Source organism: Drosophila rhopaloa, unplaced genomic scaffold (genome assembly GCF_018152115.1).
Source record: "Drosophila rhopaloa isolate 14029-0021.01 unplaced genomic scaffold, ASM1815211v1 contig_163, whole genome shotgun sequence".
NCBI lineage: Eukaryota > Metazoa > Arthropoda > Insecta > Diptera > Drosophilidae > Drosophila > Drosophila rhopaloa.
The window spans coordinates 12,113,849-12,135,937 of record NW_025335043.1 but is presented as its reverse complement, the minus strand read 5'-3'; the positions used below and the strand labels follow the sequence as shown (position 1 = coordinate 12,135,937).

General features: G+C 42.7%; 5 protein-coding genes across 6 annotated transcripts in view; 2 read left to right on the top strand and 3 right to left on the bottom strand.

The window, feature by feature from the left end:
* The window catches only part of LOC108048392 (neurobeachin-like protein 1), a 33,113-nt gene extending 11,062 nt beyond the window's left edge, over positions 1 to 22,051 (top strand). For both annotated transcript variants that reach the window (XM_044458019.1, XM_044458018.1), the window contains 12 exons: positions 443 to 750; positions 13,263 to 13,406; positions 13,464 to 13,851; positions 13,918 to 14,086; positions 14,150 to 14,274; positions 14,338 to 14,645; positions 14,700 to 14,980; positions 15,040 to 15,391; positions 15,451 to 15,916; positions 15,980 to 16,094; positions 19,098 to 19,275; positions 20,522 to 22,051. In XM_044458019.1, coding sequence (XP_044313954.1) covers positions 443 to 750; positions 13,263 to 13,406; positions 13,464 to 13,851; positions 13,918 to 14,086; positions 14,150 to 14,274; positions 14,338 to 14,645; positions 14,700 to 14,980; positions 15,040 to 15,391; positions 15,451 to 15,916; positions 15,980 to 16,094; positions 19,098 to 19,275; positions 20,522 to 20,687 — 3,000 coding nt within the window. In that variant the 3' untranslated portion in view covers positions 20,688 to 22,051. The remainder of the gene's footprint in view (positions 1 to 442; positions 751 to 13,262; positions 13,407 to 13,463; positions 13,852 to 13,917; positions 14,087 to 14,149; positions 14,275 to 14,337; positions 14,646 to 14,699; positions 14,981 to 15,039; positions 15,392 to 15,450; positions 15,917 to 15,979; positions 16,095 to 19,097; positions 19,276 to 20,521) is intronic.
* Positions 3,904 to 4,981, bottom strand: LOC108043715 (larval cuticle protein A2B). Its single transcript, XM_017122524.1, has 2 exons — positions 4,781 to 4,981; positions 3,904 to 4,305 (listed from the first exon to the last, which is right to left on the bottom strand). The coding sequence occupies exons 1-2, from the start codon at positions 4,979 to 4,981 to the stop codon at positions 3,904 to 3,906; spliced, it is 603 nt and encodes a 200-aa protein (XP_016978013.1).
* On the bottom strand, positions 7,146 to 7,754 carry LOC108043714 (cuticle protein 21). The gene is made up of 2 exons (XM_044458022.1): positions 7,685 to 7,754; positions 7,146 to 7,624 (listed from the first exon to the last, which is right to left on the bottom strand). Exons 1-2 carry the CDS (start codon positions 7,697 to 7,699, stop codon positions 7,277 to 7,279), a joined length of 363 nt encoding a protein of 120 aa, XP_044313957.1. The 5' UTR covers positions 7,700 to 7,754; the 3' UTR covers positions 7,146 to 7,276.
* LOC108048395 (larval cuticle protein A2B) lies at positions 8,416 to 9,480 on the bottom strand. The gene is made up of 2 exons (XM_017128996.2): positions 9,303 to 9,480; positions 8,416 to 9,242 (listed from the first exon to the last, which is right to left on the bottom strand). The coding sequence occupies exons 1-2, from the start codon at positions 9,312 to 9,314 to the stop codon at positions 8,664 to 8,666; spliced, it is 591 nt and encodes a 196-aa protein (XP_016984485.1). The 5' UTR covers positions 9,315 to 9,480; the 3' UTR covers positions 8,416 to 8,663.
* On the top strand, positions 11,968 to 13,062 carry LOC108048394 (cuticle protein 21). The gene is made up of 2 exons (XM_017128995.2): positions 11,968 to 12,065; positions 12,140 to 13,062. The coding sequence occupies exons 1-2, from the start codon at positions 12,051 to 12,053 to the stop codon at positions 12,917 to 12,919; spliced, it is 795 nt and encodes a 264-aa protein (XP_016984484.1). The 5' UTR covers positions 11,968 to 12,050; the 3' UTR covers positions 12,920 to 13,062.
* Positions 22,052 to 22,089: the final 38 nt, after the last annotated feature.

Here is a 22,089-nt window from a genome sequence, read left to right as displayed (position 1 = left end):
AGCTGCCATAATCGTCAATCTCTATATCCATCACAATTCGCAGACTGAAAGAAAATATCGGAATTGCATTTGTCATTGATTGATTTTATTATATAAGTAAATAGTTGCTTCAGTTTATTTGGAACATTTCTGGAATTATAGTTTCAATTTAGATTAGATTTTATTTTAATTATTATTAATACCTTTCAATACCCCTAGACCTTTTCTAGGATTCATGGTATATAGAGGCACTTAAGACTTACAGATTATCACAAATAATATTAAATATAATATTAATAACCAGACCTCTTCTAACATATTTTGAAATTCTGTTTTAATAAATAGCCATGTTATTTTAATTTACAAAAATTAGTTCATATAGAAAGTTTACTAGGTTAAGGGAATAAATATTTAGTGAACAGTTTATTTTCGTGTACTGATCTCGAATTTCTCACTCTATCAGGTGAAGCCGCTGTACGATCGCTACCAGCGCGACATTGAGCTGCATCTGTGGGAGCCCATCAATCGCTTCTGGGCGGAGTGCTACGAGGCCTGCAAGGCGGCCTCCAAGAAAAGGGCCACCAATCAGGCGGAGAACAGACGACTCTTCCAGCAGAAGATCTACATGCCGTGGAAGGTGCGCCAGGTGGAGGAGATGCAGCGTCTGCAGGCGGCTGCACTGCACCACAAGACCGTCGACAGTCACATACGGAAGCGGTGGAAGACCGCCAAGCGTTTCTTGTACGGCCCCCGCGGACCCTGGTATACTGGGTGAGTTTCAAGCACATCAAATTATTTTTACACGGGGAGAATACACATTATTTTATGGTATTCTTACATTAAAGTTCGATTTGATTAAATAACCTAATTTTTTTAGCTCATTGACCTAATATTAAAAACCATCTTAATACAAATTCATAAAGTATTAAAGCACAAACTTTTTTATATTGTGTATAGCACCACAAACTTTTATAGGTATATCTCTCGAAAATTGTGTTTTAACAGCAAGTATTATGGGTTGCGCAATTTAGGTCCAAAAACCCTCTTAATAACATCTTCAAAATAAATAATTGATTAAGAGTCTAACTAATAATTAAATTCAAATCAAAACTAGAAGATATTTCTCTCTGTGTAAACGTCACCGAGCTCGCCCCGATTCCATTATGAAATGACGCGAAATTCAGCATTTTAATTGCCCGCCTCGCTTTTGAGGCGACAATTGTAATCGAGCGTGCCAACGTGCATGGGTATACTGGCATTGCCTGTGTGCGTGATCACTTAATCACCTGGAGGCACACACTTGGAGTCTCAAACACCGCTAAGCCACTCGAAGACTCAAACATGGCCAGAAGCCGCCGCGCTTTGTGTTAATTTCACTACGAAATGCAAACAAATCCCTCTCAATCATTAAAGTCTGCAGCGACGCCAACAGGGGTAGACCAAAAGACCATCGGAGCCACCAGTCCACAGTCCCCAGTCATCGTGATCATCAACACTCTCGGCTGGTGGTAACCACAATACGTTTAGTAGGTTGTTGCTGCCCGTGTTCCACTGCCACAATGGGTGAAATCCGTCAAAACAATGTCACAAATTGGTGATAATCTGATGGACATTTGTCTATCGGAATCTTAACTGCAAATCTTATTTGCATTTAAACAGGTGTTTGATTTTGGTGGCGAGATTTGCAGATTATCATATTTGGCTGAGCATTGGCTGTAAATTATTAATAGCAATTAAATATTTATTGCTATTTATAGCTAAATTGAGAAAATCTCTCTCAGTTTTGATGGTCTTAGCTAGCTTTAAACATTAAATAACCAAAATAAAATTTGGGAATTAGTCATATATCTTTGGAAATAGATGTATAGATGCTATTTTACTTACTATTAAAAATTTTTAGATTCTTCTCTTCTCAAAGGCTTAATGTTTTAAATGGGAAGTTTAAAATGTTTTAATTTTATTACGATTTAAAAATTAATAAATTTTCTTGTAAAACTTGAAATTACATTTTAGTATTATAAATTATTTCAATATTTAGTTTTTAAAGTCACAAAAAATTGTTTGCCTTAATAAACAGTGACCAATGTTTTCTACCATTTTCCTGCAATACATTCTTCCATTTCTCACAACTTTTGTTGATACCATAAAACTTGTTGGACCCATTGTAACACCTGCTGTTAGGTGCTGCAGCTCGCCTATTGTCTTACGCTTTCGCCCATGTCTTTTGGATCTGCCCCTCCACTTTCCCGCCCATGCCGTGTCGCGATTAACATTTCAATTTAATTTTATTAAATCATCAAAAGCGTTTAATGTCGAATGCAACAAAGGCCCGTCGCATTATGCAAGTGCAAATGTAACGAAAACTCATTATGCGATCCATAAATTTTTACATAAACCGAAATATGCACATAATTGAAGGCGCCCCATGCAGATGTGCAGACGAGGTGGGGTTTTTGGACGTCGCCGTCGGATGGAGGTCAGTTCTCGGACGGATCGAATGTATCAAATGGATGGAATTATCCCCATCCAACGCACTTGATTGGGGCGCGGCGAATGGCAATCAAATATCCAGTTTTCCATTGTGCCCGGTGGCCGGTTGCCAATTACTCGATCAGATCGATTGGCAATCGCAGCGGAGTGTTCTCCAACTGAGCCCATAAATTTCATTTAGACCACTTTGCATTGACGCTCGAATTACGCAGTTTTGTGTGGTGCGTGGTTCGGGCCTTGAGCGATTAGCCTGCGCTCCATTGACGGCCCCAGTTGCACCACCAACAACTGCAGCGGTAGCGGTGACCCGCTCAGGTGGTGCTTGTTCTGTTCTAAGGTCATACCGCTCACGGGGGAAAAACGAGACTGTGAAGTCCACTACGTGGCCCAAAATGAACATGGACTTCATGTGTTGCCAAAGCCAAAGGCCTTTTCGCCACTGAATTGCTGCTAATTTGGTTCTAATAACAACGATTAAGACTCAATGGTTTAGAGTTAAACGTATTTTGATAATTGTAATTCATAGCTGTTTTCAGCAATTATTATATGTTTATTCAACAAAATTATTTATTTCTAACTTTTATTAGACACACTCATTTCTGTTTTCGGCTTATAAGTAGTTGTTTGATTTCTTTAAAAGAAATTATTTATTTGATTAATGTATATATCTGGAAAGTTTGTTTCAAGCCTCAGCAAATAATTGACATGATTAATTTATCATAAGACTCTTGGATTGTATTTTTTTCATTTTTGAGTATCCTTATCTGTGTCATTCGCAACAATAATTATGTTCATTTAATTTCCAGTTATTTGGGTTTCTCACAGATCCTAAGAATAATTCAATTATTCAATTGAATTACCATTATTTATAAGTAACCCTGTTTATTTTAACAAAATACCTCAGCTTCGCATTGGATGGTCAAAATCCAAGCTCCCAATACGTTCATTCACCATTTTTCCCCTCGTCCCAAAAGAAAACTCCTTAACTTTCCATTTGCATAGCTTCGGTTCGTTTATTGCAATCTCGTTTCTTATTCTGCGAGTTCTACTCGAGTGCACAGGCTCGGATTAAATAAGAATTGAAACGGGGATTGTAAGTTGGGGATTATAGAGTTTTTATCGCGGTCAAACAGCCTTAAGATTAAAAAGACAAGAAACAAAAATGAAAGGCCTCGAGAATGTGTGAGTGTAGATGAGGGGACATTGGATCCAAGTCCGGATCGGAGCCCGAACCCGCTGTCCGTGGATTCGTATGTACATATTTCGATAAATCGCTTTCATTTCAACTAATACTACAACTACTATCGACTACGATCGGCCCGTGGCTACCGTGGAAACCGGAGGCCACGTGGCAGGAGAAGTTGGTCGCGATGTGTCCATTATTCGGGAGCGGCAAGAGGTCGGCAATATTGTGATTGGGTTCGATTCCATGACTTAGTGGTAGCCCAAAGGCGACAGCGCGGGCAGAGCGGGCAGGGCCAGCTTTTGCAGAGCAGGTCCGTAGCCATGTCCGTAGGCGGGTGCCAAAGCCGGACCGTATCCATGGGCCAGAGCGGGTCCGTAGGCGGGGGCCAGAGCCGGTCCATAGGCGGGCAGCTTGGCCACCAGAGGAGCGGCATGGAGCAGCGGAGCCGGGGCCAGGACCTTGGCCACCGGAGCCACCGCCTTCACCACGGCTCCCTCGCGGCGCACCACTGCGTTGAATCCGTGCACAGGATCGGCGGTGTACTCCACAATTCGGCGGGTGCCATCGGCTTCAATCAGGGAATAGGCGCCCTGCACCACATCGCCGCTTCGGCTTTCCTGCTGGCTCTTCACATCACCAGTGGATCCATCCTGTAGGGATAAAATGGAGAATAAGGATTAGAAAGAATAATATTTAGAATTCTTCTTATCAGGCATCCTCCACTTCTCAATTATACCGTATTTTACCCTTCCAATCATATATATATATCTTTGCAAGTTCCTAAGTGCCTCCTTTCTATTGACAATCACATCCTTTTAAAAAAAAATTAAACATTTTTGTGAATGTTAAATATTCTTTGAATATTTTGAGTTATCTTAAAAAAGGTTTAAGAAATAACTTGTCTGCCTTTCTTGCTTTGCTAATATGTTTTGATTAAACAGTTCTAAGCTTCATAAAAATGACTGGCAAAAATTCAGATTTGCATACCAGCTACTTAGAAAAGCAATGGGTGTCTTATGCAGATTTCAGATTTGGCATTGCTTTTTGTGAGGTGAGCTAAGAACTATTCCATTCAAAAATACACTTTGGTTAAGGACAAGTTATGAACTCATGACAGTAACTCACATGGACATCGTAGCTGAAGCTGTACTGGGGATTGGGGTCGTAGGGCTCGGGGCCGGCCACCTTGGCCACCAGAGGAGTGGCCACCTTCGCCAGCGCCGGGTACGCGGGATAGCCGGGCAGGGCCAGGCCGGGACCGGGAACCACCACGGCGGAGGACACCGCCACCAGGGCGCTCAGGACGAGGATCAGTTTCTGGGCCATTCTGGAGTGCTTGCTTTGGAGATGGAGATGGAGAACTGGTGGTTGCTGCTACTCGGCTGACAAATGAACTCGATCTGTGGTTCTGTGGCCGTTCGACAATTGCTTTTTATAGGCCTCCCATAGACGCGAGCCCAAAAAAATCCGCCACAGCCTCCGCCGCCGCCTGCCACCAGATATTTATGCAAAAAGCGCAATAAGACACACAAAATAATAAACAACTAAAAAGTGCGCATGCGTGTGGAGTCTGTGGCGGCCTGTGTCTATGCGAAATACTTGCATCGATCGCGACAAATATAAAATAATTCATTTTTCGCTGCCCATGGCAATCAGAAGGGGCAGCTGGAGGAGGAGGACGAGGAGGAGGAGGCGGAGGGGCGCCGCAGTTCACGCATGTCTGGGAGTTTGGGAGGACTGTGCCGGACCAGAGCAAACTGGTCCCACGCCGGCGTCGTCGTGACAAAAAAGTTCAATTCGAAAGCGAATTTTTTGGGCCTAGACCGGGTGGCCGGGCGGATCAGGTGTGTGTGGTGTATGGGCACCTCCCATGTCCCATGTCCCGTGTCCAATGTCCCATGTCTCGGCTTTATGGCCACCAGATTGGGGCGAAGCTGCACACGCACCCAGCAGTCGCAGTCGATTGTTGAAAGGTGTGTTTGGGGCACAGCCTTCGAAACTGGCTGGCAGCGATCCAAGCCGCGCCCACCCAAAAATCTCCGCCAGACGCAGTCACTGCACTGGAGAAAAAGAATTGTTCTTAACGCAAATCTCTCTGAAGTCAAAGCGATAATATGCATTTCTTACTCAAGAAAAGATCAAATGTCTCTATGCCGCTTTCCATTCATTTTAAAATATATCTACCTTTTTATTACTACTAGTTTAGTATAATAAATTAAATAAATATATTATATAATATTTATTATAACAAAACCAAAATCAACTATGATTTCATTAATATGAATTAGAAGAAACTAACTAAATTTGAACTGAAGTCGGATTTTAAAAGTGAAATATTCCTTACTAATACAAATAATAATACATTTATGGGATTCTTTTTTTTCTCCAATAAAAAAATTAATAATAAATTTATGGGATTCTTTTAGTTCTCAATAAAAGAAATATAAATATTTTTATTAATTATGACCTCGAGTTTAACAAGCAATAACTATATGTAGCATATAGAGGTAACCCAAAAGAAAACATAGATTTGTTTCAGTGCATGGATTTGGTTCTGCTTCTCCACTCTGTTGCCATTGGGACAATTTTGCCCATTATCACTAATTTTCAACGCGTACCGCCGCTTGTTAGGCGTTGCAGTCGCTGCTGCAGTTGCAGTTGCAGTTACCGCTGCAGTTGCCGCTGCAGTTGCTGCTACAGTCAGCGCCGGCAGCAACATCTATGGACATGCTCGGGTTGGGGTTTGCGTAATCCAAAAATTGCATCTCGTGCCGATTTTTTACTTTCAATTAAGCTATTGAATAATTTGAGTGCGTGTTGGGCCAGCGAGTGAATGTATTTATTTGGAGTGGAAGAGTTCTTTGGGCGTGGGACAGCTGGGGGGAGATTACCATTTAAGATTGGTTTCTTATGTAAGGGAAAATTGGCCTGCGATATGGGTCAGCTTTCTTCGGGGGATTAGTCTTTTGTTACGTATGAAATAAAAAACTAAGTTTGCACAAAGTGATGTCTGTAAATTTAGTAGTTATATTCATCACATATTTATTTGTCACTTTTGACAACCTGTAATTACAAACAAATTCAATGGTGAGTTTGCTGGTTAGTTTCAAGTTCAAAATTACATGTTCTTCATCTTATTGACACGCAAATTTTGATCTTGAAAAAATATCTACTTAATTTCTTGTTAAATTGAACTACTTTTCGCATGTTTTAATTTAGTTCATTATCATTGACTGAGCTAGTAAAATTTTAGGCCTTGGGGCCTTGCATGATCAGCTCACTAATTAATAAAATGGATAGGTGTAAATGTAAACTAGTTTTTGAATTTACTAGAGTGAACTACTAAGAGTGTTTTGCACTTTTGATTAATTGTAGTAATTAATCGGCTATAGACGCCAATACTTATGTTTTCTCCCAAATTATGCGTCATCAAATGAGTAATCAACATAGGTGAAGTCATATTTTATTCGGATGCGAAAAAACCTTAATGTCATTCATATCTTTGGCTTAGTGAATTTATTATTAATTGGTAAATGAGTTTACAACGGACTAAGGATCAGACAATAAGTTATGTAAAAGCTAGTTAACAAGCAGTGATTTAAGCTCTACAAGATTGAGTTCCTAGCCCAGCAAAGGACCAGCCACTGGAGCCACCAATGGACGAGGAGCCACCGGAACTGGTCCACGCTGCACTACCGCATTGAATCCGTTGATGGGATCGGCGGTGTAGAAGACGGTGCGCAGAGATCCATCGGCATCCACCACGGAGTAGGAACCCTTCACCACGTCGCCATCCCGCACCTCCTGCTGGCTCTTGCTGTCCCCGGTGATGGCATCCTGGACATTATAGGCGAAGGCGTACTGTGGATGCGGATCCACCTCGGTGTTCAGGGGAACTCCCACTGGAACTCCGGCTGGGAGCAGGGCACACTCGATGGCGGCGATCAAAGCGCAGCAGATTAGGGTGATCTAAAGGGGAATCACATCTTTAGAAAATCATATTCCTGGACAAGGACTCAATTAACTCACCTTGATCAGGGCCATGACTAGATTTGCTGGATTACTAGTGGTTTTTTTGGTGTGCTGGTGGCTTGACAATGCTGTCGGAACTGCCTTCAGTTGCCAATGGATCGGGGTTATAAAGGGCCTCCCCATTCCCATCGATGCCATGCGTCGTGTAGCAACTGCTGCCAAAAACGAATCCATTTGCTGACGTAATGGCCCATTTCTGGGTCTAGCCCCTGCAAAAAGGTTTACCCAATGGACGTGCCAACAAAAGGCGCCCAACTTGCACAATTCTCCCCTCCAATATGAATTGTGATAACCGTAAATATAGTTGACACTACGTGATCGGCATTTAAAATCTAGAGCTTGAGACTTCGACTCTGAACCTACCCCAACGATGAATCAAGTTTGGCTGGGAAAAATGGAGCATTTTTGGGTTGTTTCTTTAACAAACTACACAATTTTGAATGGGAACAAGTAATAATAAAGAATTTTAGTGTTCTACAATAAATAGATTTTTATGTATCAAATGTTTTGAAAACTGCAGAATAAATAAACTATATCGTTTACTCTTGTGGTATAAAAACAAAATAATATCATTCCATAATTCGTTTTTGAATTCCTTTACCCCTTTTATCCTTTACAAGAAATAAAACAAGGTATCCAATCATTTTTTTTGTACCGAAACTTTTATTCAGTAGATGCAGATACTAATTCACTAAGTGGCCGATAGCCGTTCCCCAGATCCCCAGAACGGTATCCCTAAACGTAGTCTGTGGTGGCGGTGATATAGTGTCCAATCGTCCGACCGATCGGAGATGGGGAATGTGGGTCAACAGCGGGTGGCAACAGCACGCACGTCCTTGTGTTTCGGGTTTCGGGTTTTGACTGACAGAAGAGTGGATTAATCGGGGTTATGTTGCTAATGCATTAGAACTATTCAACAACGGTCCTACAACTAGGCTAAAGTTTGTCATCGCTCGGTTTCATCCAATCCAACCGATTAGTGGTATCCACCCAGACTGAGACCAGGCGCCGAGGCGTATCCGATCTTGGTGATGGCGGGAACTGCGGCAACTGCGATGGCGGGCTTGGCGATCGCCACCGCGGCCACGCCCTTCTTCTCCACCACGGCATTGAATCCATTGACCTTGTCGGCGGTGTAGGTCACCTTGCGGATGGAGCCATCGGGCTCGGCCAGGGAATAGCTGCCATGGACCACACCGTTGACCAGGGTCTCCTCCTGCTGCTTGGAATCACCAGTGTGGTGATCGGTTACTCCGTACGAGAAGCTATACTGGGGATTGGGATCGTAGGGCTCCGCCACGGCCACCTTGGCCACGGCGACGGGAGCAGCCAGGAGCTTGGGAGCAGCATAGGAGATGGAAGGAGCGGCATACGAGATGGCAGGAGCAGCCAGGAGTTTAGGAGCAGCATACGAAATGGCAGGAGCGGCATACGAAATAGCCGGAGCAGCTAGCAACTTGGGCGACGCATAGGAGAGTCCCGGCGAAGACAGTCCATAGGGATCGATGGGGATGGCCACCACCGCGGACAGGATCAGTCCCAAAACGAACAGACTCTGGCGAGGAATTCCTTGATCAGCAAAGCCAACTAGGCAACCCAATCCTGGCCAACTCACCTGGGCAAACATGGCAAAGGATGTGATAGAGGGAGCTCTGGTTTGGAGGTGTCTGCACTACGAGAACTCAGCTCAAATGTGAGATGCATTTTCCGCCAACTCTTCAGTTTTATATTCGCCAACTGGCGGCAGCTACCAACTAAAAAAACTGGACAATCTAATGGGCAGAGTGACAATTGCGTCTCATTTGGTGACTGCCCGATCTCGATCTCGATCTTGCACCCCAGACCTCATCGCTGATGGCGGATTTCGTGTTTCTGGTGCGGATTTCATCATGAGTGCGGGCTTTTCTCAATGGAATAGCTGATGCTGCTGCAGTGGCAGCAGCACACCACACCACACCACTCACCGAAATCCATTTCAGTCTGGCCGTTCAAGAGCGCCGCTCCAAGATACCCAGATACCACCAACACCAGACTCGTTTTCCGCTGACCAATCTGGTTTCATTTTTTCGCTGTTTTTCGGCACATTCTCAGGTTCTCCAGCCGAACTTTGTCTGATGTAATAGCTGCCTCATGTTGGGACAGTTGCAGTTGCTACAAGAACAGGAGAATAGATTTTAGTAACTAGGAGTACCCTTAATTTAACCATACAAATTTCAAACACATCTATAAATTAATACTTTTAAGTTTTGGAACTTTATTAATTAAACGAGTTTAAATTAAATAATAATATAATATCAATTATTATTTTTTTTTATCTTCGGGTAAAATAAATTCTCTATTAGAACAAAGGAAATTTATTCAATTTTCTATTATGTTTATAAAAGCGCTTAATAAAAATCCCAGAAAAATTAAATAACTAATTTGAATGCCTTCAATTTAGTTATGCAGCTTATTACTCACACGCCATGTTGCCTAAACGAAAGCAAATTTGAGCTGGCTTACGTGTCGTATGTGTGATTTTATGGCTAAGTAACTTGCAAGTATAAAGTGAGGTACCCACTTTTAGAGTATCAAAACAAGATCAATCGTTCGCTGGCCACTCGTTTAATTAGAAAACGAAAATGGCAAGTTTCGATGGTTTTTTTTGGAGGAGGGGGAATGGGCGGTGCGCAGGCGCAATTACGCACTCGCACACACGCATTAACCCCTCGCCGATCTTATTTCCACCCAGCCAAACCAGCGCCCACATTTCTGAGCCGGTCACTTAGCCACCGTAATTGCCTCGATCGGGCCAAAAGGCAACTAGCCGGCATTTGGAAGCTTTAACCGCTGCGACCTTGCCCAAAATTGGCAGCTAAGTGGCAGTGGCCAATACTTCGTCTACTTTTAATTAATTCTCATCTCAGAGCAGAATCGGTGGATTGGGCAAGGAACTGCTTAAATGGCAGTGGAGCATTCCATTCGCTTTGGCCAAATTGGACGACTTTATATCCATGCTGGTTTCCGGTGGCGACGATCTACGTCGACAACCGTTAGCAAGTCAGGCCAATGAATAATCCCGCGATCTGTTGCCAAGTTTTGGGCTCTCTCTCCGTTTCTCCGGCTCTCTCTGGGCCTCTCCGATGTGAATCCGCAGCCAACAAGTCGCAAGGTCGTTGGTTGCATTTCGGAAAAGAGTCACGAACTCGAAACCCGCCACCAGTTACAGCACGGAATCGATGGGGAATCTTTAATCAACCAATAAGTTAAGCAAATACCAAAGATTCGAAATTTTGGTAAACAATTTCATGAGACAAAATTTTAAATTATTGACAAGAATTACCTTTTCAATCTGATCCTCTTCTCTAAAATCTTATACCTTAATCATATATTTTATATTAATAAATAAAGAAATTCATAGTGAATAAGGAATAATGAAATTAAATTGAAATTAGTTGAATCTTGATGACCCAAAGTATAATACTCCTTCATTTCACACTCTAAATATTGGAGTTCTGTTAACACAGAAATTAAACTAAAATCTATTGTATCACCACTTCCTTGTAAGACTGTTTGGAAAATAAAACCAATACAATACCTTATCTAATCGATATTCCTGGGGTACATTGACCCAGTTTCACTTGGTTAAGTGAAACCAAAGTCTTTGGGGAAACAACCTTATTATGTACAGGTTGTAGCTAATTAGCATTTGTAATTGATACCCAATAAAGTGTACCAGAAACTTTCCAATTTATTATATACTATCAACACAGTCATGTCATTATATACAGAATGATTGATATCTTCATGTACCATATTCTTCGAAAATACCTTTTAATAATTTTAATTCCTAAAGTGTGAACCCTTGTCAACCCGTGTTCAATCAAGTATCTTAATTAAAGTCTCGCGTTTTTGGTGTAAAGGAAAATTAAAAGCATTGCCATTGGATGGAACCTGCATGACAATTACCGAAAACTACTGCTCCGAAATTTAATCAAATCGCATTCACTTTCGATCCGAACAAGGCAAAAACAGTGGCAAATAAAAATGAAAACTTGGTGTAGCAGCAAGACGACTGAAAATTGGAGTACGTGCCGCGAATTTGGATCAAAGCCCAGACGCAGAAGCAGACGCAGCCAAAGCAAAAACGCTGGGTAGGAAGAGGCCCCAAAAAAATGTGGTGGTGATGATGATGATGAGGGGCAAGGAGTTGGGACAATGGGCTACCATACGCAATTGGTACGCAGCTCCCTCAACTGAGTGCCGCATGCAAATTTCGCGAACGCATCTGGTATAAAAGTCGTGGTTTTTTTGTCAAAGGTATGTCAGTTCATTTTCGATAACCGACGGTGACAATCGCACTAAACCCCACCCAAGCCTTACAATGAATCCTTTGACGGTAAGTGATGGTGTGATGGTTGCTGGACCCACCAGGTCAGGAGATTAACCTGGGTTCCACCACTCTTCTTGCAGGTTGTTGCAGTCCTCTCCTCGATGGCCCTGTCCGCTCAGGCTGGTCTGGTTGGCGCTCCTCTGGCCGCCGCTCCTCTGGGTGCTCCTCTGGCCTACTCCGCCCCTCTGGGAGCTGCTCCGTACTTCGCTCCGGCTGCGTACTCCGCCCCTCTGGGATACAACGCTCCTCTGGCATACAATGCCCCTCTGGGATACAACGCCCCTCTGGTGGCTGGACCTGCTCCCTTGGTGGCCAAGACCTACGCCGCCGCTCCTTTCGCCGCTGGACCCTTCGCCGCTCCATTCGCCGCTCCAGTTGCCCCAGTTGCTGCCCGCCTGGCTGCCCCAGTTGCCGCTCCTCTGGCTGCTCCAGTTGCTGCTCCTTTGGCTGCTCCGGTTGCCGCTCCCCTGGCTGCTCCAGTTGCCGCCGTTGCCGCTCCCCTGGCCGCTCCAGTGGCTGCACCCATCGCCACCGAGATCGTGGATGCTCACCCCCAGTACAAGTTCGCCTACGATGTCCAGGATACGCTGACCGGTGACTCCAAGACCCAGGAGGAGACCCGTGATGGTGATATCGTGCGCGGATCCTACTCCCTGATCGAGCCCGATGGTTCCCGTCGCATTGTCAGCTACTACGCCGACTCCATCAACGGATTCAACGCAGTGGTGCAGAAGGATGTGCCAGTGGCTGTTGCCCCAGTGGCTCCAGTTCTGGCCAAGACCGTGGCTGCTCCCGTGGTGGCTGCTGCCCCAGTCGCTCCCGTGTTCGCCAAGACCCTGGCCGCCCCCATCGTTGCCTAAGGAGGAGGAAAAGGAGCCGGAAAGGAAGGATTGACCCCAACTCGACAAAGGACTTTCATCTGTACATATTCGATTAATCATTGTCGAGCTACAAAATAACTTTCATCGCAAAACCCAAAATAAATAAAAATTCTGAAAACAAATTATTGTATTTTAATAATTTATAGATATTTCCTTGAAAGATATATCCTCCCTAAGTTAAGATTTCCTGAATTCTTTATAGATTTAAAGCAAAGGTTCTTTATTTGGTTTCTTGCCTGGGATTTTTAGTCTTCTATCTTTACAATGGTTATTTTGTAGAAGACTTTCTTTTAAAATACCTTTTATTTTTTTTAAATTTCAGGGACTTGGAGGAGGAGTTCTGGAAGCTATCGCCACATGAGAACGTGGCCCGGATGCGGCTAAAGTTAGAGCCTCAATTATACCCAAATAAACACGAGAATGCTGCCAATCTGCGCGACAATGCAACCAGTGCTTATGACACCAAGTAAGCCCAACCAATTTGAAAAATGATAATACAAAACTAAACCTATATTAAACACAGGGAAATCTCAGAGTTTGACTCCACCATAAAGAATGCTGTAGTGCGCGATTTCCTGGCGGACGACGAGAGTTCCCAACTGGAGGAGGAGCTGCGCCAGCTAATCGACACGCAGGCGCAACAGGATGTGGCGCTGGAGAAACTAGTCATGTCACAGGACTGTGAGCTGATCACCCTGATGACCAAGGTGAAGGGACGCATCGAGGTCAACCAGACCGTATTCACCTTTGTCGATTTGAGCCCGCCAACGGACGATGGATCCAAACACGACTTCAGATTCTCCACCAACAAGATACGCGAAGTGCATCTAAGGAAGTACAACCTGCGCAGGAGTGCTCTGGAAATCTTTCTGGTGGATCAGACCAGCTATTTCCTTAACTTCACAACAAAAGTAGGTCTTTCTCGGTTAATAGCTTAGTTTAATATTGAATTAATGAAACTAATCGTATATTTTCAGACACGTAACAAAGTATTTACCAAAATCGTGGGTCTGCCTCTTCCAAATATCCTTTATGGCTCGGGAAGATCTCCAGCTGAGCTGCTGAGAGCCTCGGGCCTTACACAGAGATGGATCAATCGCGAGATCTCCAATTTCGAATACTTGATGTACCTAAACACCATCGCAGGTAAGAAATTAATACCTGTACCTTAGTCTAATTTTTAAAAAAAATTTACTGAACTTTTTCCAGGTCGATCCTATAACGATTTAAGCCAGTACCCCGTCTTCCCCTGGATCCTTGCTGACTATACCAGCGACGTGTTGGATCTGACAGATCCCAAATCCTTCCGTGACCTATCCAAACCCATTGGATGCGTAAGTTCTACTTAGATTTTTTACCAAATAAATCTGTAATTAATTACTCTATTTCCCCAATAGATAAACCCCAAAAACGAGGCCGAGGTGCGAGGCAAATACGACTCATTTGAAGATCCGTCTGGTGCCATACCCAAGTTTCACTATGGAACCCACTACTCAAACTCGGCGGGCGTGCTTCACTACTTGCTCCGCGTGGAACCTTTTACCTCACTGCACATTGAGCTGCAAAGCGGTCGCTTCGATGTGGCCGATCGACAATTCCACTCTATACCTCAGACTTGGAAGCTGCTAATGGACAATCCCAACGATGTAAAGGAGCTGATACCCGAGTTCTTTTACTTCCCAGAGTTCCTCAAAAATATGAACAAGTAAGGGGAATCTTTTAAGTCTTACTTACTTACTAAATTAAATCTCTAATTTAGATTTGACTTGGGCCACCTGCAAATAACCAAAGAAAAGGTGGATGATGTCATACTGCCCGCCTGGGCTAACACTCCTGAGGAGTTCATAGCCATACACCGGCGGGCTTTGGAGTCAGAGTATGTGAGCCAGCACCTGCACCACTGGATCGACCTGATCTTTGGCTACAAGCAAAAGGGACCCAAGGCCGCCGAGGCTTTAAACGTCTTTTACTATTGCTCTTATGAGGGCGCCGTAGATCTGGACAAGATCACCAATCCTGTGGAACGGGAGGCGGTTGAAGGTGGGTTAATTCTTACAATATCTTAGTCATTAACTTACGGTTTGATTTATTTAATCTAGGAATGATCAACAACTTTGGCCAGGTGCCTTCGCAGTTGCTTCGGGAGCCACATCCACGACGTCTCACGCAGGATGAAACATCTATGAAGCTTGTACGTGCCGAGCTGCGAAGGCCGGATCTTACCCAGTTCCTCGACAAGGTAGTGCAATACGATTGCGAGCTGTCTACGCCCAAGGATCCCATCGTGTACCTGAGTCCGCCTCGCAGTCCTCCACGCTCCTTCCTCCAGCTAAGTCCCGATGTTCTAGTCAGCGTATCGAAGTCTACCATCCTGGGTTGCAATTCATGGCTATCGTTTGATAAGGAGCATGGATTCCTGCTGGAAATCGATGCCACAACAGCTAATCTAAAGTATGTGGCTCTTTTAAAATTGATATAAGAGAAATGTTAATTGTAAAATTTCCTTAAAGGAACCGTAAGCGGGTCTTTGGACCATTCCACTCCTCCCAGCCGCCGCACTCACAACTTTTTGCCGTAAGCACGGATGGCAAGCTCCTGTATGCCGGTGGAATCTGGGATAATTCTTTAAGAGTATACAATCTGAACAAAGGAAAGGCGGTGGCTTCGGTGACACGTCACCTGGACATCATCACCTGCATAGCGCTAGACAATTGTGGCTCGTACTTAGTCACTGGATCCCGTGACTGCACCTGTATTGTGTGGAGCATCCAGGCGAATCAACAGGGTGGCGGTGGATCCACCAGCAACATTCCAGTTCACGCCCTGACGGGTCAGTCGCACCTGCAGGCGATTACCCAGCTGAATACACAGAACAACTACTCACCCAAGCCCCTGACAGTGCTCTATGGCCACGATGATGCCATCTCCAGTGTGGCAATCTACACGGAGCTGGATCTGGTGGTCTCTGGATCGCTGGTAGGTAGCAGTTTATAATCCTTGAAGAACATCGACTTATAATCTTAATGTTCTTCTCTTTAGGATGGTACTGTCAATGTGTATACACTGCAGGAGGGTCAATTTGTGAGGACACTCAAGCCCATTGGATGCACCGAGTCATGTGTGCAAATCTCTTTTGTGACCCTTTCTTATCATGGTAAGTATAAAGTTATTGTACTCGGAAATCCGTACTGTCTAAATAACAACACTTGTGTACATTGGTGATAGTTTGAGAGTCATTGTTGACTTCGCCTTAAAGTATGCCCCTATTTTTTTTGCCATTCAATGCCTTAATGTTTTGAAGAGGTTATTTTAGGCATTCACATAATAAAAGTCAAGCTCATTAAAAACCTAGTCATTTTTTAAAAAGTGATTATTACTAAGCTAAGTTGCTTATCCTAGCAATAACACGCAAATGGTTTTTTGGTATTAAAACTAAATTTATAATCCTAAAGGTTTTCTTAGTCTAAAACCTTCTTTTAGCTAACTGTGCGGACGAGAAAACGGTACTCAATTGATCAATTAGACCTTACTATATACATATATTAAAAATTGGATTAAGTTATAATTTATTTTAAAAAGGTCCGCCTACAATAGCTATTATATAAAATGATTAAATTCACAAACATATATCATTGCTATTCTTGCACAAATTTTAATCAATTTAAGCAATTGAAACTCTCTTCAAAATCGTAATTGACTCAGTGAAGTACTACTGATATGAACCTTGTCAAGGAGCTATCTTTGAATTGATTAAGCCAATGAAATGGCACTTGGCTGTCTGACTCATGAGACGGCTCGCTTTTGTGTGACCACATTACCACCTGAAACCGATAATCTCATAAAATCAGCTCTCTTTCCGCCTGTCCACTCATGGTGCCCCTAATCTTCCCAAGAAGCGACGGAATACTCACGTGCTACTGCGTAGCATTCCCATTATGTTTGAAGAGGGGCAATCAAACAATTTAATCAGCCCTCCTATCGGCAATTGCCACATAAGTGAGGCGACGAGAATCACGTGATTGTGTGGCCATGTGCGTCGCCCATGCGGCAGAGTGTAGAATGTCATTATGATGTTGGAAATCGTCCGACTTTCCCCATGCACTGCCCCCTCTTTCTTATCGCTAAGGCGACGGGCCGTTAATCCAAATTAAATCCTGCTTAAACACTGCCAGATCATAAAGTATACGAACCCCCGCAAGGTTAAGACTTTGACAGCCCGTCGGCAAACAAAATGTGTGCCTCGGAATTCCCCAACGTTCCTCATAGCAACACTGTCAAGGTGCCAATATAATAAAAATCAGGGTTTTTTTAATTTTGCAAAAAGAAACTATCACTGTCGATGGTACGTGCCCGATAACGGAATATCATAATTGCGCACTTCTACCGACCTGAATCAATATAAATTCGATTATGTTATGACAATGATCCATTGGCAGTAATTAACATGCCTTTGATTATTGCCCTATTATGGCGATGATTTTTAGAAAAGATTTCATAAGTCACTTTTTGATTAGCATGAGTTCGTTAGAGAGCTAATAAATTTGCACTTATTTGTCAAATTTGTATAAAAAGACGTAGCCTATTAAAATCACTATTGGTATGGAATATTATACAGAGTCAATGGAAACGTCTCCTTTCTGAATAGCAAAGTTCCGTAAACTACAATAAATATTTCCAACCATTTTGGGTTAATTTTTGAGGGGTTTACCTTTAAAATTTGTTTAAAAACGAGCAAACTTCGCATTAAATGTGTAAAGCAAGAGAGAACAATTCCATTACCTGAAATTCTACGTTCTTAAAATTAAAATTTCGCTGCATGTGCTTAACTTTCATTTTTGTTTGTTATACAATATTGGTCTTGTGATAATGCGAATAAGTAAACCTCCGATTTCGTTTGCTTTGCATTCAAATAAAATGAAATACGTCAATCGATGGCGCCAGCTTGTATATCGAGCTCTTTAAATATGCAGCCATATAGATTTGTTAAGCCACTCGATTTTCGGGCAATCAGCTTGGGTTTTTGGAAATTGATATACTGCCGCTGCCATATAGAATGACCCCCTTCCCTTACCCCCCAGTAAGCATTTTATATAGCCAACGTATATATACATATATAAACATATACTATGCATTGGACGCATGCAGCCGGTCGCTTATCGAAAGAATTAAAATTACTTCTGATTATAAATTCGCAACATCCGGCAGTCAACGGCTCAGAAATATTGAAACCGAATCGAAAAACGTCAATCCAGTTCAGTTTCCAGGGCAAAGATGGGCACTTAATTGCGTTCTTGTCGGGCCGCAGTCAATTACATAGCCGCTAATGAAGACCCGATCGCATCCATTGATTGACTATCAACCCGCGACGTACTTATACATACATGTGTGTGCACATACGAGTGCTCCACACTCGGTTCTCTGGCATTAACCCAGCGTCGTTAGTGGAATCAAATCAGAGGGGCGAACGAGCCCCGCGAACGAATCGCACGTCACCCAGTCACACGACCATCCGAACCGATCCCCTCAATTTCCCCATGCCACCCATGTTCGTCCGACGATTCATTCATTTTTAAATTCTTTTATACGCAGCACAAAATTTATGAAATAGTTGTAGTAAATTTCGTCGAAAGGCCCCAATAAAGATCAACATATATAAAGAGTGTGTGACTGCGGGCGAGTTTGGGAATTTTTTTGTTGAATGAACTTTAAGATTGGCCAAAACCAACCAGACACGGTTATTACTAGTTATATCTGTGCGCGTGGCCGGGTCATTTTAGGAAGCTCATTCAGATCCAATCTAGGGTATTTAGTCGCTCTTCCTTCTGAACGAGTTTCGCTGGGTGGCATTGGCATACAGATACATATACAGTCGCCGCATAATATAGATACTTGGGCAGATAAGAGCAACTACGCATTGCCTGGCATGTATGTATGTAGTATGAAGTATGTCGCCATGTGATATGGTCTCTAGACGATGCCAGGTTATCAGCACAGAGTGGGCCGGACCTCGTCTAATAGCATAAAGTGGTGCCTACTGCGTAAATGCTCGCCACTACGCCCTGCCCTACATTCTGAAATCGGAAATGATACGATCAAAGAACGCCGAAGAAGTTAAACCCAAGTCTTTTAATCTCAACTTGCTATCCTTTATCCACAGGTCACATCGCCTTCAGTGCTCTGGACGACACCTCGCACTCGGTGCATGTCTACAGCATCAATGGCTGCAGTCTGGGCTCCAAGTATGTTTCTGGCAGGGTCACCGGATTGGCCAGTGCCTCCGACTATCTCGTGGTGGCCGATGATGCCGGCGACATCACCATGAGCAGACTACACGGGTAAGAAATTTCCACAGAACTTACCTACGCAATTTGCAAGTTGATTTGAACAATTTTATATTTGGGCCAATTTTTTTTTATTTTGTACAGTTTATTATTTCTGTGCTTTTGGCCATAAAAACACATTTTTTAAAGGGGGTTTTTGCTCTAACTTCTTTAAAGACACACAGTCAAAAGAATGACTGTTTTTTGCAGCTGTGAACTTATACAATCAATTCCAGGTGGATTTGGTAAATTTTATTTTTTGAGTGATTTTCGCATTTTTTATAAGGGGTAACCCCTGGTTTTTTTCCGAAAATCAGTTAAAATAAAAATTTTTTAGCTGAGAATACCAATAGATTGGAAATTTTGTAACGAATTTAACGAGGTATGACAATCTTAGATCTGACCATTATTTCCATCAGTTTTGATTAAAAAACCGACAAAGAAACTGATGTTTCCCGGATTTTGGCCATTAAAAACATTTATTTAAAAACACATTTTTAAGGGTTTTTTGTCGTAACTTTGCCAAAATAAGACCCACAACCAAGAAAATGACTGTTTTGTGCAACTGAGAACCTATACAATCAATTCCAGCTTGATTTGGAAAAAATAATTTTTTGACCGATTTTTGCATTTTTTATAAGGGGTAACATCATTATTTTAAGCAAAATATGGGCCAAAATAAAATTTTTTAGCTGAGAATACCAATGGATTGGAAATTTTGTAACGAATTCAACGATGTATAACAATCCAAGATCTGACCATTATTTCCAAGGGTTTTGATCAAAAAACCGATAAATTGAGCTGATTTTTCCGGATTTTGGACATTAAAAGAATACATTTAAAATCACATTTTTTAGGGGTTTTTTGTTGTAACTTTGCCAAAATAAGACGCACTGCCATAATAATGACTGTTTTGTGCAGCTGGGAACTTATTCAATCAATTCCCGGTTGATTTAGAAAAATTTATTTTTTAGCGATTTTTGAATTTTTTATAAGGGGTAACATCATCAATTTATCAAAAATTGGGCCAAAATAAAATTTTTTAGCTGAGAATACCAATAGATTGGAAATTTTATAACGAATGCCACGATGTATTACATTCCAAGATCTGATCATTATTTCCAAGGGTTTTGATCAAAAAACCTAAAAATTGAGCTAATTTGTTGGAGTTTTTCGGGCTATTATAGGAAAAAAAATTCTTTTTAGTTTCCTTTTTATGCTTTTAAGCCCTACTAAATAATGTCAATATATCCACTTGCAGTTTAAAGCCCGTTTTCGACATTCCGCTGCACGTGCCCATCCAGACGGTGGTGGTGACGCCGGGCAACACCCACATCCTGGCGCCTCTCCGGGATGGACGACTGGCGGTGATCGCCGTGCAACTGCCCTCCAGTGGCAACAAAAAGCATTCCGTGCTCAATGTTTAAAAAAAAAACAGCAGGAGCTTAGCTGGACATTGGACTTCCTGAATTCCCGAATTTTACTCTCTGCCTAGCATAAGTGTCCCTCTATTTTTGTCTAGTGCTTGTAGCACACTCTAGATTAAGTTTATGTGTCTTGTGATTTGTCATGATTTATTTTTTGTCGTTTCCCATACTACGTGACGTGCCAAAAGCAAAGCCTTTGACCAACAAATAATTCCCAAGAAAGTTGACAAATGTGTCTAAAGATATTCAGCAAGTCGATCGATTGCATTCGCGGAATTTCCATGGCAACTAAGCAGTATTTCCCTGTCGAACGTGCGTGTACACCTGTCCGAGTCGGAAATCCTTCATCCCGGGCTGCAAAAATGATCGATGGCACACTCTTCTTCAATTGACGAAAATCTGAATAAATCATCAATCATGCGCCGCGGTGTGAGGAGATATCTCTCGGCAGGCAAAACGGGACGGAGATGAAGACGAAAACGGAGCGTGGCGGTGGAAACTGGTTGTCGACGCACTTGGCAACTACTACTCACTGACTCACGAGCGACTTTCAAATTGGCCCAAAGTAATAAAAAAAGAACCGAAAAAAAAGCACCCGGCAACAGCGGCAAGACGCCTAAGAAACCGCAACCGACCGCACAGATCGACGGCATCCAGCTGCTCGGGTGCTTAAGAAAAATCACTTTCGTTGCGCCCCCTTTTTTCGCCTGCAGACACAACCAAAAATAGAGCCCATAGATCTTTGTCCCATTAAGTACGCACACTCGGATCACATGGGATCCAATAATTAACAGAGCATTTCCAATTGAAAGTATTATCACCGCACGATTAGAGTCCGTCCATTTAGATCCACACACAGACAATACCAGTGCCAGCACAAAAGATACCGAATTGAATCTGATTCTTTCTATTTTAATTACCATTCCCCAATCTTCTGTCTTTGATCTTGCTCGTCAGCGAATGTGAAAACCCCCCGCAGACTATAGAATCTGAAATTCCAAAGACAAGCGACAATATCAAAGGTGAATAGAATATATATTTTACGAATTGTAATCGCATATATACATAGTAGAGAACTTCCGCACAATCGGGCCGTGAGATTAGCCCCCCGCTTTGAAGCTTTGGGCAGCTGCAACAGAAAAATCTATCAATATCTTACTCCAGCAATATAGTATATCATCTCTGTACGTAAAGGTCCTCCGGGATCGAGTTCGTTAATTGTTGTTAAGATCGTATCGCGTATTATCGTAAAAAATGTTTTCCCCGTTTAATGTACGTAACTGTACGAGTTTATGTAGATATTGTGACTATCCGTAGTTTGTAGATCTGTCAATAAAGTGATGCAAACCGCACAGTAAATGTAATTCCTTGTTTTTTATTCACCCGCCCAATAAACACTTGC